This window comes from Acanthochromis polyacanthus, chromosome 16 (genome assembly GCF_021347895.1).
Source record: "Acanthochromis polyacanthus isolate Apoly-LR-REF ecotype Palm Island chromosome 16, KAUST_Apoly_ChrSc, whole genome shotgun sequence".
Taxonomy (NCBI): domain Eukaryota; kingdom Metazoa; phylum Chordata; class Actinopteri; family Pomacentridae; genus Acanthochromis; species Acanthochromis polyacanthus.
In genome coordinates, this window is record NC_067128.1 from 1,163,648 (window position 1) to 1,179,580 (window position 15,933).

Here is a 15,933-nt window from a genome sequence, read left to right on the forward strand (position 1 = left end):
GTTTAATTGCAGTGATTGCCTCAAAAGGTTGTGCAACAAAATATTAAGTTAAGGGTACCATCATTTTTGTCCAGCCCTATTTCATTAGTTTGTTTTTTTAAATAATTATGTTAATCAACAATTCAAAAGTGATGGCTGATTTTGATTATTTAATTTTCAATAAGTTTTTATTTATTGTTACTTTTGTGAGTTTTAAGTGATTTCAGTGAGAATTGTGGGTTTTTCCTTCTTTAACTGAGGGGTACCAACAATTTTGTCCACGTGTGTATGTGCATGTGTGAGTCATGTGACTGTGTGTGTGTGTGTGTGTGTGTGTGTGTGTGTGTGTTCAGCGATGTGTGTGACCCATGAATGCTGATACCTTGTTGTAACTTTCCAATGCTCTTTCACTGCGAGGTTTGCATGGCAGAGAAATTAAATTAGCTTAACGATCATCGCGTGGCTCTACTATTTAATCAGCTCGTAGAAATATGCACACTTCATACAGCTCGTTGTAATCTGGATGTAACCATAAAAGTAGAATAACCTGAGTGTATGAATGTGTTACCAGTGGCTGTAAAGATCCTTTTCATTCTGTTCCTTAATGAGCTTTTCCATCTGGCTTCATCAAATAAAAGGAAATTAAACCCTATTGGATGCCCAGATATGTGCCCCGAGCTCCGTTCCTAACAGCCGTCTGACAGCTTTCTGCAGGTTTGGAAGCACTTTTAACTCCAGGCACCTGGCAGGTCCTAGGAAGAATGCTCGCCGGTTTTACTTTATGGCTGTTATGAATCTAAAAAACAAAAACAAACAACAAATTTGGAAATTAACCTCAACACATGAGGAGAAACTTCATAGATGTCCGTGTAGGTTGTCATTCATCCAGGTCATGGTTATCCAAAGTAGTTCAAATCAATCCACTGGACTTTAAGAAAGAAACTTTCTTAAAGTCCAGTGGATTGATTTAAACTACTTTGGAAAACTTCATAGATATTCCTCACGACCCCAGATAAGAAGAAGATGGATGGATGGATAGATGGATGATGGATGGTTGATGGATGGATGATTGATGGATGGATGATGGATAGATGGATGATGGATGGATGGATGGATGATGGATAGATGGATGATGGATGGTTGATGGATGATGGATAGATGGATGGATGATGGATAGATGGATGATGGATGGTTGATGGATGATGGATAGATGGATGGATGATGGATAGATGGATGATGGATGGATGGATGATGGATGATTGATGGATGGATGATGGATAGATGGATGATGGATGGATGGATGGATGATGGATAGATGGATGGATGATGGATAGATGGATGATGGATGGATGGATGATGGATGGTTGATGATGGATGGATGGTTGATGGATGGATGAATGATGGATGGATGGATGATGGATGGTTGATGATGGATGGATGGTTGATGGATGGATGAATGATGGATGGATGGATGATGGATGGATGGATGATGGATGGTTGATGATGGATGGATGGTTGATGGATGGATGAATGATGGATGGATGAATGATGGATGGATGGATGATGGATGGATGGATGATGGATGGATGATGGATGGTTTTAGTTTCTGTTGCTTAAGTTAGCATTGGGAGTTCAATGGTTTAGCGTTGGCTGTGAGCAGTTGAGGAGGTGTCAGACTGGATCTCTGAACTCCTCATTTTACCATTTGTTGTTGTTTGCACCTCAGTGGTGTCACAAACAGGAACCGTTTTTCTTCATGGCTGTTGCAGAGTTAGAAAGTCTTTCTGTATTCCACACGGATGACGGTGATGACAGGCTGGAAGTCAGAACCACACAAACGCACAGAATGTGTATTTTGGGAAGGTCTCAATTGGAGATAGCGGTAGCAGAAGGAGACGGACTCAGGAAAACAAAGTAAAGGAGAAATACTTGAGTGTCAGAGAGGGAGTAGGGAGAGCCTGAGTGCAGGATGTTTTGATTTCATCCTCCCATTGTCAGCAGAGGGTGCGTGATGTTGTGGATCTGCTCTGATGAATGGATCAGTGTGTTCTGGCCTGCTGCCGGTGAGAACGCTCCTATTAGGACTCTGCTGCCTCTAAATCCGCTCCAACGGGCCAAACGGTGCTCAGTCTGGTGTAGCCGGTGGTTAGGACTGGAGTCAAACAATGCTAAGGCTACAGGTTTCCAACCGCTGACTCTGCTGAAGACGTATGTCATCATGGGAACCGTAGCTCTGGAGTCGGTTTTGTACATTTTTCAGCCGTGTGTCGCTTCAGCAGCCGCATGCTTGGAAATATGGGTTTGGTTGTTAAGTCTGTCGGTTCTGTAGCAGTTTTGGCAGAAAGATGTCTTATTTTCAGTCTCAAAAATACTCTGTAAGTAGATTAACTGCTGCGGGTTGTTTCATGCTTGTTCTGACTGATAAAACCAATTCTGAACACACAGTCGATGCTCGCAGCTCACAAATCATCCTCAGCGGACACAAGCTTTCTGAATACAGACAGAAGTAGACTTATTCGGGTCTTGCAGTGGACAGCAGGCCTGACGGGGAGGACGAGACGAAGGCAGGAACAGTAGAGAGATGGAGGATAAGACAAAAACAGCCGAGCATTGCCAGAAACAGAGCACTCCCCCTGTTCTGCTGTCGTCCTCTTTGGTTCCTCCTCTGCTCTGGTGAGGGATCACTGGGGGAAATCCAAACACTGCAGGAATGTTATCGTTGTATTGCATTAGCAGCATTCCCCCGGCTAATTTAATAGACTGCAGACCCCTCTGTTGCACAGGGTGACTGTGTTTGTTTCACTGCTCTTAGTGTTCGCTTTCAGATTCCTCGCTGCCTGTTTAATGGCTGTTTCTGGAGGTTTAGGGTTCTTTTTGTTTTATCCATGTGTGCATTTTTCTACATGATATTTAAAAAATTAAGTTGATCAAAGAGGCCAAAGTACGACAGGTTTTATTTTTTAATGAATCACTACTTAATGAAAGTGAATGAAAGGTTTAAGTTTGCGTGAACGTGTTCTTTGGCTGTCGGCTTGCAGCGTCGCTCCCAGCAGCCTGCAGCTCCTTTTTTGGCAAAATGTAAAGGCTGAGCAGAGGAAGTTTGTCAGGGGGGTGTTTAGCAATCACCAGTGAAAGGAAAGCTGGCAGATATTAGGCTGTTAAGATGGTACAAGATGAGGAGAAGGAGAAACAGTGGGAGCTAAAAGGCTGAGCTGTATATAAAGCTGAAGGTGATGAAGTGGTTCCTGGTGAGCAATGAGAAGTTTTTTACATCCGTTACTCACTCATTCTGGTGTCTGAGATGGTAGAGAATCATTATGTAGCTGGTGAAAAGTGGAATATTCTAGGGCTGCACCTAACGACGCGTCGACGAGTCGTCTGAGCACGATACGTCATCAAAAGCGGAAGTGAGCGCGCAATGCAACAGAAATCACCTTCCGACCGGAGCGCGGAACACGGACGAATGTCGGCGCTGCATAGTGCATGTATTATGTATACACGCTGCAGCGTGGACGTCCACGTGTAGATACAGCTGTATAGTAAACACTGACATCCATGTTTACGATAGAACGCGGACATCCGCGCTGCAGCGTGCATACATAATACATGCACGATGCAGCGCCGACTGAAAATGAACCAGGACCTGTTCAGCTGTTTGGTCTGGATGACTTTTTGGATCAACAACCTTCAAATATCTCATTAGATTCTATGTTATTGTTCAAAATGAATAAATATGAAAACAAGGTGACACTGATGTGTTTCTAGACCTTCTGATGGATGGAAGCTGTAAAACACAGAAACAAACAACAATTTTATGTGTTTTTAAATCTGTTATTGACACAAAGACAGACTTGGATAAATGAGAGGTTTATATTTTGCACTTTAAATGAGTTTTTATTGCAGCTAACAGATGATTTAAGCCTGATTTATGTTATAAATCAGGACTTTAAGTCACTTTGAACAGTTTGTTAAAAGTTAAACTATAGACGTGATGAAAAAAACCCAGGAAAATTAATTACATTTTCTGCTACATTCCTGCTAATGATCATCTTCACACCAAGATGATCTTCTGCTTATTAATGAGCAGTAAATGTACTAATGACCAACGGATGTCTCACATGTAGACTATGGAGGATGTAAGCCTCTAGCATCCATTCAGTTACTGCAGTACAGCAACTCTGCCTCCAGGAATTACTTGATAAAGAAATAAAGTGTTCTAAAGTCATGTTCACCCAAGTTGAATGAATAGTTTTATTTGGATTCGGGTCCGAGCACCACCTGTGCAAGGAAATTATTGTAATGCATGTTTTTTTTTCTTCTACTTTCTTCTTTGGATGAAAGAAATAGATTTTTGAGACCCCAAAAATACTTAAACAAGCACACAAACATTTGCACACACATCAGGACCAGCAAAAATTTAGATATTTTAAGGGAAAATGACTCATTAGTTCCCGCTGCAATACTATGAAAATTCAGTCACTGAACCACGTTTCCCCTACAGCTATTGGAACACATCTGTAACACACCAGGATGCAAAAAATATCCTCTTGCACCCATGCCCAAAACCCAACAGGAAGTTGACTATTTTGAATTATGTGTCTTATTTTAGACGGTTTTTGACCAATTTTTGGAGATTTTTAAAAGCAATAAACTCAAACATGGTAACCCTGATAGAGCTGACATTTTCTCAGGTAGTACACCAGGTATGAGTGATCAAAAGATATCAAAATGCTCCAGAAAAGTCTGAGGGCGTGGAAATGCCAGGCGGTGGAATTTCGATGTCTTGCCATGAAACAGGAAGTGATGTCTAACTGGCCTGTTCATGCTCCAATCTGCCTCAAACTTTACATGTACGATCAGAGTCCAGCCCTGATGAATTCTGTAGACCTAAATACAGTCACAGAGATAGCGCCCCCTGGTGGATGGGCCACCATGAAACAGGAAGTGCTGTCTAACTGGCCTGTACATGCTGCAATCTGCCTCTTTGTGATCAGACTGTAGACGTTCTAGTGGCTCATCTGTGCATTTAGCAGTAAATACAGTATTGATAATCAGTATTGGCGACTTCTTTCCAGATCATCTCGTCTGTACACATCTGTCCATCCAGTATTGATTTGTGCCAATTAACAGATAATTGGACGCCGTGATGAGACGACCGCTCTAGTTTTTTTCCTCACCACAGACTTTACTAATAGAAAACATGACACACGTTTAATCATGCAGCTGTTTATAAGAAACACGACTTCAGGTGGTGTGAGTCCGTTTAGGTCGACACTAAAGCTGTCTGGTGGTGTCATTTCCTGCCCTGTCCTTTCCCTTCCTACTCTATTTATTACTCCCTACCTTCTATTCTTTCAGATCTCCTTCCTCGTCCTCTCTCATTCTTCTTCTTTCCTTGTCCTTTCCGTACCTCTCCCTCCTCCATTTCCCCCTTTACTCAGTGTTTTATTTGATTCATCTCTTTTTTTTCTTGAATTTACTCTGTTATAATTATTCTTTATTGCCTCCAGTCTCATCCTAGTGATTAAATATTGAGTATCTGAGTCCCTAAATGCGGCGGCACGGTGCAGATTTCAAGCACATTAAAGCTACTAAAATCAATCCATTTTCTACGTTTGACAACTGCAAATCTCTGTAACGCATTAAGAATAAATGACTGCATCCCTGCTGTTTGTTAATGTTTTTATTTTACAACTTAACAAGCTTGCAGCGTTGTTTTTTGTTTTGTATTTAACAAAATATCTAAGGAAGCGACTAAAATATGTCTTCATAAAGAGCTCTTTTCTCAATTCCTTTTAGTGCTGTATTATAGGAACAAAACTACATTTAAAATGATTAATAAAATAAAAATTCCACTTTTGAAGTGCTGCAATAGATTCACTTTCAGGAATCACAACAAATAATCAGAACGGCAGTGTAGTTATATAGCATCGTAAAAACGAACAACATAAATTTCAATTCCACTTCAGAGTGTAATGCCAACAGCACTAATATCTGATTAAAGACCTTGGAGGTGGTTGGGAATATTGTTGTTTAGCTCAGGTGCCGCTTAAAAATCAGTGTTTTGGTGAATTACGGCACTTCTGGCTTTCCATACAAACGTCTCCAGTAAACTAAAAGTCTGAATTCTCTGCCACAGCGTTGTGAAGTCAGTTTTTTTGGCCTTTTTGCTGTCTCAAGGTCATTTGAGTCCTTTAAAAACTTTCCTCCAGTGTTTGTTTCTTCATCATGGCCTTTACCTGAGTCACCTTTAGTGAACTCACTGTCTTCTACTGACTGTTTACTCTTCGTACTGGATGTAGCTCTGTTTCTTCTACGTGGCCAAATGCTCTCCTTACAGATCTTATCAGTGGCTGTTGGACCGCTTTTGTTTTCAAATTTTAAGAATTCTTTTAGCCTTAGACGTTTAACCTGCGTCCTTCAGGAAAGCTGTGAGACAGCAGACGGAAACAAAGAATCAGGACACCGATCAGTGAGAAAGTACTTTGATTGGATCAGAACGACCTCATTAAATATAATTCTTTGAGCAGCTTTTTTTTATTCTTCTTGTAGTTATTGTTTGTGGAGCTGCTGAAATATGATCACACATAAATGATTCTTTTCTTTGTCTTATTGTCGCCATGATAAGATATTAAATCTCGTTTGTTGGTCGATGTTTTTAAATAGTTCCGCATTCTTTACTAACTTTGCCCTCACATAATCGATTAAAGCTGTCTTCTAACTCTCCGGTTTTTCTTCTTTTCCTTCCAGGTTGCGGTGGTAAAAGTGAGAAACACTGACAAGGTGTTCGCCATGAAGATCCTCAACAAGTGGGAGATGCTGAAGCGAGCAGAGGTGAGTGCATCTGTTTGGGCTTCACCATGACTAGCTCTGGTTACAGATTGCTGTTTCGGGGATTTTATTTAAAAAAATAATAATAAGGACTGATGATTCATCAGTCTGCTGTCAGGAGAAACCACAGGCTGATTTCTTCAGTCGGACCGACACAGAACATGTCGCTGCCGATGCATGTTTTTCTCTTCGACCTCTTCCTGACGCTCTGACATTCCTGCTGGTCTCCTGGGTCTTCATGCTTCACACGTCACAAACCTAAACCGGTCCCTGATGCATGAGCAGACGCCTGGACATGGGAAACAAAGTAAAGCAGTAACAGTACAGCAGAACGTGCTCAGTGAGCGTGTAGCTGTAAACGTTCTGACGGGTTCTTCTTTAAAGGAAGGAGTTAGACAGCAGAGCTGCAACCAAACTGCACAATGCTTGGTTCTATTTGTCTTTGATTCTAATAAAATCAGATGTGATTATTATTATTTGTCTAATTTTTTTGTTTAGTTTCCTGTCATTTGTCTAATTTTTTGTCATTTTGTTTCTCAGTTTTGTTTTTTTGTGTCTCAGTTTTGTCTTGTTTTTGTTGCTTTGAATGAACATTTTCCCACTAAATCAGAGGAACCATTAGGAGTTGTGGTTATTCACAGGTTGTTATGCTGTGGTTTTACTGGTTTTACCGGAGATCAGACTGGACTGGATGTGGAACCTGAACTAAGATGAGTTCAGCTCCCCTTATCTACAGCAACTAATTTTTGCTTCTAAACATGATGATGATGATACAGAACAAATATTGACAAAGATTAGCAGAATAAATGATGAAACACATGGCATTGATTTGGTTTCACGGGGACATCCTCATTAGACTAGAAAACTCCGCTGGCAGCAGCTTTATGATTGCACAGTAAGCATTAAAAAGTCCACCGATGCTGCTGCATTCTGCTGCATTTTCAACGTACATTAATGAATGAACAAATCAATAATTGATCTGTGGTTGCACTGCAATTTTTACAGCAGAAGTTTATGGCGGGAAGCTGAGATTCAGAAAATTTAAAACCAATTTCTATGTTAAATAAGACGCATGTCTTCATATATCTTCTAGTGAAAGTGTCAATGAATAAATAATAATAAATTAAGTCTAATGATTCCTAATTACAGAAGCTCTGATCAGTTAAAAATAGATGTGGTTTGAACATAGACTGTATATATAGTGGACGTAGCATCTGGCTCCAGAATTGAAGCCAACCCGGAAGTGTCAAAAACTTGCAATATCCCGCCGTCCGCTAGGGTTGGCTCCAAAAAGCTTTTGCTCCATAGACCCCAATTCATTTTTGGAAAAAATAAAATTTGATAGACTGATGTTCTACAGCTCAGGATTTTTTCCTGTTAGTTTTCATGGTCAAAATGAGAGATCAGGTGGCCGATCTCAAAATAAATCAATACTGAATTTTAAATAAATCGTTAAAGTTGGTGGAGCCAGGGGGCGTGGCTATACTTGATAGACAGCAACAGAAGCCTCTGCGGTAAAATGTGGGCGGGATAAGAGAGTCCTCAGCCAATCCTGCCCCTAGTTGCTCTCCGGTCCAGTCTGATGACGCTTTTTACGTCACTGGCTCCAAAAAATCCAAAGTGGCGACCAGGAAGTAGCAAAATCCGGGCTTCATTTTCTCGGCGTTGAAACCAACGGGTGACGTCACGGTTAGTTCACGCCTGGGTTTGAAGTGTCACTACATGTTTACAATCAGGCAGGAAACTCATGTAAATACACAGCAGTGGAGATTAGTTTATATGTTGGAATAATGGCGTTAGAATGTGCCAGAATCAGAATGTCCCTCTCAGTGGCTGCTTTTCCTCAGAGGTTTGCTTCTATATTCTGACCCTGCTGAGCGTTTTTATTTTCGTTTTTGGTCGAGGCATTTAACAGGAAGAGCGATGAGAGGTCAGGGTGTGTTTGACACGTGTTGGACTTCTACAGAATTCCCCTCATGCTCAAAAATGATCTTATTTCGACATATTTTAGTTTTGGTTTCAGTTATTTTGGACATGAAGATGATCTTTTTACGCCCACATTACTGCTGTTACAGTCCAGTTGTCATGTCTAGATTATATAGTTTGAAGCACTGAAAAGACAGATTGAGCTCTCCTTCTCCATCTCCCCTGTTTTTAACTCCTTGACGCCTGAATTTCATCCGCTCTACTCGTCAACTAGTTCCACATAACCGGTTCAGACACGGCGATGAAACGCTGTAGGTCGAGGACGTTGTAAACCGAGGACCCTCTTCCGTGTGATGTTTAAGTTCTGTTAAGTTCAGACTTTCTTTTTTGTGTCTTTTTTCAGACGGCGTGTTTTCGGGAGGAGCGGGACGTGTTGGTGAACGGGGACTGCCAGTGGATCACCACCCTGCACTACGCCTTCCAGGACGACAGTAATCTGGTAACGCTGCATTTTCATTTATATTTGTATTTGGTAATTTCTGCAACAACACCTACAGTCTTCTGTTAGTAGCTGAGCTCCACCTGCCATTTTTACCGTTTCACTCCATTCAGTTCATTTATAGAACACAGAACCAGCTCCAGCAGCACATTCACTCCTCACCACAAAGCACAACATGACTTAGAATTGTAGGAAATTGAGCAACAGAGGTCCACCCGGCCAGAAAGCTTATTTATAAAAGCCTGAAGGATAGTTTTAGAGCCGTCTGATTGGTTGTGAGCCGCCGGCTGCTGGAGGTAGTCGTCCTCCCTTTAACCTGACGGCCTGTCCTCTCTCCATGACCCTGAGTTCAGATGCCAGAACTGCTTGTCATTCCATTTCCCACATTCTCACAACACATGCTTTACCCCGGACACTCCCCACAGCTTCACAAATACACAGTCCAGACTTTTATTTTTAGAAAAACCCTCAAAAGTTCAACCATTTAGATGGAGGAGGGCTGGTGTTTTTGTGTTATTTTTGGCATAAATTATCTTAGTTCGCCTTTTTTGGATAAAAAGTTTTCTTAACCCTCGTGTTGTCAAAATTGACCCATTTTTAAGTTTGAAAATGTGGAAAATATGTATATTTTCACAGTGAAACTTCTGATGTCCACATTTTCAACATTTTTGGGATTTTTTTTTGCATTTTTTCAGTGAAAAAAATGAAATGTTAAAAATGTTTCTGAAGAACATTCAGAGAAAAATCAACCAAAATCCAGTGAAATTCACTGGATTTTGGTTGATTTTTCTCTGAATGTTCTTAAAGAAAATATTACAAGTTTATTGATATATATATATATATATATATATATATATATATATATATATATATATATATATATATATATATATATTTAGGATTTTTTTTGAAAATTTTTGCTAATTTTTAAAAAATATTTACAAGAATTTTCTTGCCAAATTTGGGGGATTTTTAAAAAATAAAACTTTAAGGATAATTTTTAAGGAATTATTGGAATTTTCTTGCTGAAGATTTTGCAAATTTTAGCTGAATTTTTGTATTATTTTCAGACAAGGAAACAATATTTTTTGATACTTGTAAATGAAGATGCTATATGTTTGTTTCCTGTCGATAACTGTGCTGCTGCAGCGTTTCTTTCTCACGTTTTCTTTCTTTCTGTCTTTTCCTCTCCAGTACCTGGTCATGGACTACTACGTGGGCGGTGACCTGCTGACTCTGCTCAGTAAGTTTGAGGATCGGCTGCCGGAGGAGATGGCTAAGTTCTACCTGGCAGAGATGGTCCTGGCCATCGACTCCGTTCACCAGCTCCACTACGTCCACAGGTGAGAGCTGGGCAGGGTGTGTGTGGCTGCTGATGGGTCCGAGTGTGTGTCTGTCATTATTTTTTTGGCAGGAAACAGACTTATCATTAAGTCCTGCTGATGGATGTTCAGAGTATTTACATTATTGCTGCTGCGTGGGCACGTTTCCAGCTGTGAGGAGCCGCTGCAGCTTAATGAAAATAAATGGAAACGGCACGAGAGCGTGCACGTGTTTGTCGTCAGTCAACACTGAAGGCAGTCGATATGGCTGAGTAATTATTGAGCATATTAGGTTGTGTTATTGTTTCACTCTTGAAGGCTCTCATTTGATGTTAGGCGTGTTTTTCTGAGGAGAAGATGTTGGTTATTATTCCAATCTAACTCCCCACTGCAGAAGAAATGCTCAAGATGCTTTTACTTACTTTAAAGTACAGATAAAACCAAGTAGAAGTCCTTCATCACAAGTTTACGTACGGAATCACGATATCGATATAATGGACTGATATTGTTGTTGATGTTGATGTTTCAATGTTTTTTGTTCAGTTCCAGATTTACCTAATGCCAGTGAATGTGCCATGTTTAGTTAGCTCACCTTCATTTCGTTTCGTTTTTGTCGTTTTGCGTCTCATTTTTATCAGTTTGTGTCTTGTTTTTAGCGTTTCATGTCTCATTTTTGTTGTTTTTATGTTAAAGCAGAGAGCATTGTGGGAGTTTGACTAGCAATGGGCACCATCACAAAGACTAACGAAGAGGTTCATGATCTGAAATCTTCCGCCTTTAACGATCACCAAGACCTTGTTGAGGTTTCAGTGTTTATTGTTCAGTTCCAGATTTACTTAATGTCATGAACGCGTCATGTTTATATTTCTGTGAGGTAGGGTAAACTGTGCAATACAAAGCATATGACCTCTTCTTAAACGTGCAACTGAAATTAGATATTATCTTAAGCAACAAAAAATAAATGAAAAACTGGATTTTTTAAAAACTGGTCTGTGCATCCCAGATTTCTAAATCCTCCACGTCTCTCGTTCCGTCTGAATACCTGAACGTGCCTTAACGAGGGGCAAAAAGTTAGAGGATGTAGCACAATCAAGGTGGAGTACAAGCAGAGAATGGAAACAAAGCCGTCTGATAGCGCCGCGTGACGACGTATTCATCCGCTCTGCTCATGAAGTAGTTCCATGTAACCAGTTCTGATGTGACGATGAAACACCATAAGTCGAGGACGTCGTAAACCGAGGACCTCCTGTACATGTAGTGAAGTAAAATGTCAAATGTCCCCCCACTGAAAGGTAGTAGAAATATAATGTAGCAGAAATAGAGACTGCTCTGTGAGTTATTGTATTTATTCTCTTTCCATTGATACCAGTTTGTTCAGTGTTTCTGCGTTAGGCGTCCCGTCAGCTGCTGCTTCATTTACTTTCACTCATTCCACCGAATTAAAAATAAACCATCTAGAAGCACATTCTTCACAGGGCACGGCACGTGAAACCGTTTTCCTCTCTGACGTAGGAGACAAAATATTTCTTCAGCCAATAGAAGGGAGGCTGTTCCAGTCAGGAAGCAGTCACATCGGCATGCTAACGTAATTACAGCGTCGCTTTCACCGGGGGCTCGTCACAGAACGGCGGAGAGACGGAGGGAAAGCTGAGAGACGAATGGGGAAGAAGGGAGGGTCAGAGAAAGGCTAAGATAAAGCTGGGCTGCTGGTATTTAGGGTGTGTCTGCAGTCAGATCTCTAATACAGACACATACAGTCATGTATATATAAACGTAGATGCAGAGGAGGAGCCACTAATTGCATGGTGTTATCTGGGGGCTGTGGGTGGAGGGGAGTTTCTCTTTGGGGCAGTAATGACGGGGTATGGGAGGCGTGTGGGTGGGGGTGTGGTGCTGTTACCGACCCCCCCAACTCCTCCTCTCCCCGGCTAACGGACTCCCTCGTGGGAGATTTGTATTCCAGCTCTGTGGAGGGTGGAGACGGCCGGCAGGTCCCCTGAGGAGGGCGAGTCCTGCTGGCCTGATGAGCGTGGGTGTTTGGGTGCATGAGGGTGTGTTTATCCTGGTGATGATTTGTCAAACAGCAGTGTGTTAACTGATGTCTATTAAACCACTAAAACAATAATAATAATAATAACAGCTTTATTTCTACAGCAGCCTTAGAACAGCGTTCACAAAGTTAAAACATACAACACAGAGACAATCAGACACTAGTCAGTTAAAATAAATAGTAAAAATGATAATAAATTAAGTGAATTATTTACTAGATTAACACTTGACTCAAACAAGGCAAAATTAAAGAACAAGATTGAGAGTTAAAGTAAAAAAAAAATAGAGAATTCAAGAACTAGAGAGACGACATCACACCAAAGAACCAGACGGCTAAAAGTCAATTAAAACCAGAGAGAACATCTAAAATAAACAGGACAGAATACAGAATAAAACACTAAAACTAAATACAGCTAAAAGTAAACCTCACATAAAAGCAGGTCTGTAAAAGTGGATTTAAGAAGCAACAGCATCCACTCTCCAGTCGTTCAGGACTACACTGTTTAGTGGTTAAATACGGAATTAATTCAAAGGTTCTTTTTATTTTTGCATGAAGTCACGCATAGGTCGGCACCAGGGGGAATTTCAGGCCTCTTAGATGATCAGACTGACAGCTTTTAACCGTTCCATGAGCAGCTCCAAAGCTTTGGACCAGCGTTTAGTCAGGTGTTGCCCATCCAATTAATTTTTCAGAAAAGCTTCAAGATGTTCAGGTTTTCAATGGTCCTACCATTTCTTTTTCATCTTAATTTTACAAGTTGATATTTTTTTTTTAATCCTGTGTTAGTGTTTTATGTAATTTATTTTTGTTTACTAATTGATTTTATTGTCTCTATATTCGTGTTCCATATTATCTGACTGTGATCCCTCATACAACGCTTTGGTTGTTTTAAATGTGCTGTATAAGTACATTTGTTCTGATAATTATGCTGCTATTAATGGGAAGATTGCAGTAGTTACAGCAGAGCCGTGGTTTCCTCTCCGGAGAGAAACTCTTGTGCCAGTTTCTGCTGGGAAAGTTTGTCTCATGACCCACCATCAGATCCTGGCCCAGACCATGAAGGAAGTGTTTCAGCTCAGCCTGAGAAAACCCTGAATGTTGGACAGACTCGATTAGGAGACCAGCCCCACTTTTCCAACGCCTGTTTGGTGGGAAAAGTCTTTTCGAGGCAACTGTGGAACACACTGCAGTGTTTTATTCCGTGCCTCTTTGTGTAGATGTCAGATATGTAGAAAAGCAGAAAATAACCAATGAATATGTGAAACTAGACGAGCCCCCAGTAGAGGGCAGAACCACGCCCATGCATGATACTCTGTACCAATTTTGATCATCCTACGTATCTCCCTTCCTACTTGATCTGCTGACCTCTAACTCCATAACTGAGCAGGGGACCTTAGACTGATCTTCAGTGCCCAGTTTGATTATCCTGACTTCAGCACTTGTAGAGATATCTGACTGGACATACATACATACATACTTACCCAGCCAGATACCGAAGCAAACGCAGTAACCCCGCTGACGTACGTCAGGCGTGGTTAACTATTACTAAAACGTAATCTAATCATCCACTTCATAATTTCAAAAACAGTTAGCGTTGATTAATGAGTGCAGTCGCTGTTTTATTGGCATTTATCTTAAAAACAACAGTATCCAACACTAATCCTGTTGGGAAAGTTTGTTTAGTTCAAAAATAAATTGAATCAGTATATAATTGTGGGATTTTTTGTATCATAGTCACATTTTTGCTGTTTTCAGGCCTAAAACCAACATGGCTGCCTATAACCAAACACTACATGGTATTTTAGAGAAAGATTCTTCCAAATATTATATATACAACTGAGTGAAATGTAAAGTTATTTCTAAAGATATTCTAGTAAATCTGTTGACTACTTTATATTAAATAACTCTGAAAGCCTTAGAGTGTCGGATGAAAAAGGCTAAAAAAGACACAAAATGACTCAATGAGAGAAATAATTATCATATAAAGATCCAAAATGACAAGAGACACACAAAATATCAACAAAAACTTGCAGAATGACCACAGAAACACACAAAATGACCACAAAACACCTAAAATTATCACGAACTAACAGAAAACGGCCACAAAAATGCACAAAATGACAAGAAGACCTTAAATGCCCCAGAACAGACTGAAAATGACCAAAAGGAAACAAAATGACAAAAACAGTGCACAAAAAGAATGAATAAAGCAAAACACGGCATGACAAGAACAGAAGCAAGACAAAAAGGAAACACAAAAAGACAAAAACAAGAAACACAACGACAAACACACAAAAAAGACAAAATTACAAAAATGAGACAGAAAACAAAAGAACAATAAACAATCTAATATTTTACTTTCTGATCCAAACAACTTGTCATGGTCTAGAAATGATTTTAAATGTATAGTTTTACTAATTTACAATCTGCAGTTAATGTCTTCTCTGTAATTTTTACACTTTGAGGGCCGGATTGGACCCTCTGGAGGACCACTTTTGGACCACGGGCCTCATGTTGGACACCCCTGGTTTAATGCAGTCAAACATATGAAACAGATGGCATCCTACATAAAAACATTATTGTAACGTCTGGAAACTGTTGAAAAATTCATGTCGTCTTATTGTGTAGATTGCATGATATTGCCCAACAGCTGACCCAGTTATCTTCTAGTCTAAATTATTGGTATTTCAGCTCATCTATTCTGCTCTTTTGTAGTCTGGTCTCATTTTGCTGAACCTACCACAATGACCAGCCCGTTAAAAATGAATATCTGCAATCCTGTTGACACTGATGAAGTTAAAAGGAGGCCAGATGAAAGAAATGAAGAGCAAAGAGCCTGGAGGTCGGCCTTCTGTCCCCCTCAGCCGAGTCCCACGAGAGGCGGCGTTCATTTATTCAGTGGTCAGTGATCCTGGTGGCCTCCCAGAGGACCCCACAGACATTTGAATAGGCCAGCTCAGCAGGGCTTTGTGCTGCCTGGAGCACCACATCTGTCCGTCCTGAGAGGTGATGGAGTGAGGATGGAGGATGGAGGATGGGGCAGCAGAGTTGATTTAAAGACATTTCTATTCACACTCACCTAAAAAACATAATGCGGATGTAGAGCAGGGCTCTTCAGCTAAAATCCAAAGAGGTCCAGTCAGAAAAGAACATCATAACGCTTTACGGATCATTTTGACATTTATTGAAACTAAACATTGGGACAAGTTCAGGTGAAGGGTTTAGTTCAGGCAGCTGGGCTTATTCTTGTGATCTTAAGACGTTTCAGAGGGAAAAAGCTCCATGCTGTGGATCCGTTAACTACCTGACATCTGAAGTATGACGGC

General features: G+C 40.5%; 1 protein-coding gene across 1 annotated transcript in view; it reads left to right on the forward strand.

The window, feature by feature from the left end:
- The window catches only part of cdc42bpab (CDC42 binding protein kinase alpha (DMPK-like) b), a 124,936-nt gene that overhangs the window by 46,908 nt on the left and 62,095 nt on the right, over positions 1–15,933 (forward strand). Inside the window, 3 exon segments of the mRNA XM_051937024.1 lie at positions 6,730–6,813; positions 9,140–9,235; positions 10,430–10,578. Of these exon segments, the coding sequence (XP_051792984.1) occupies positions 6,730–6,813; positions 9,140–9,235; positions 10,430–10,578 (329 nt within the window).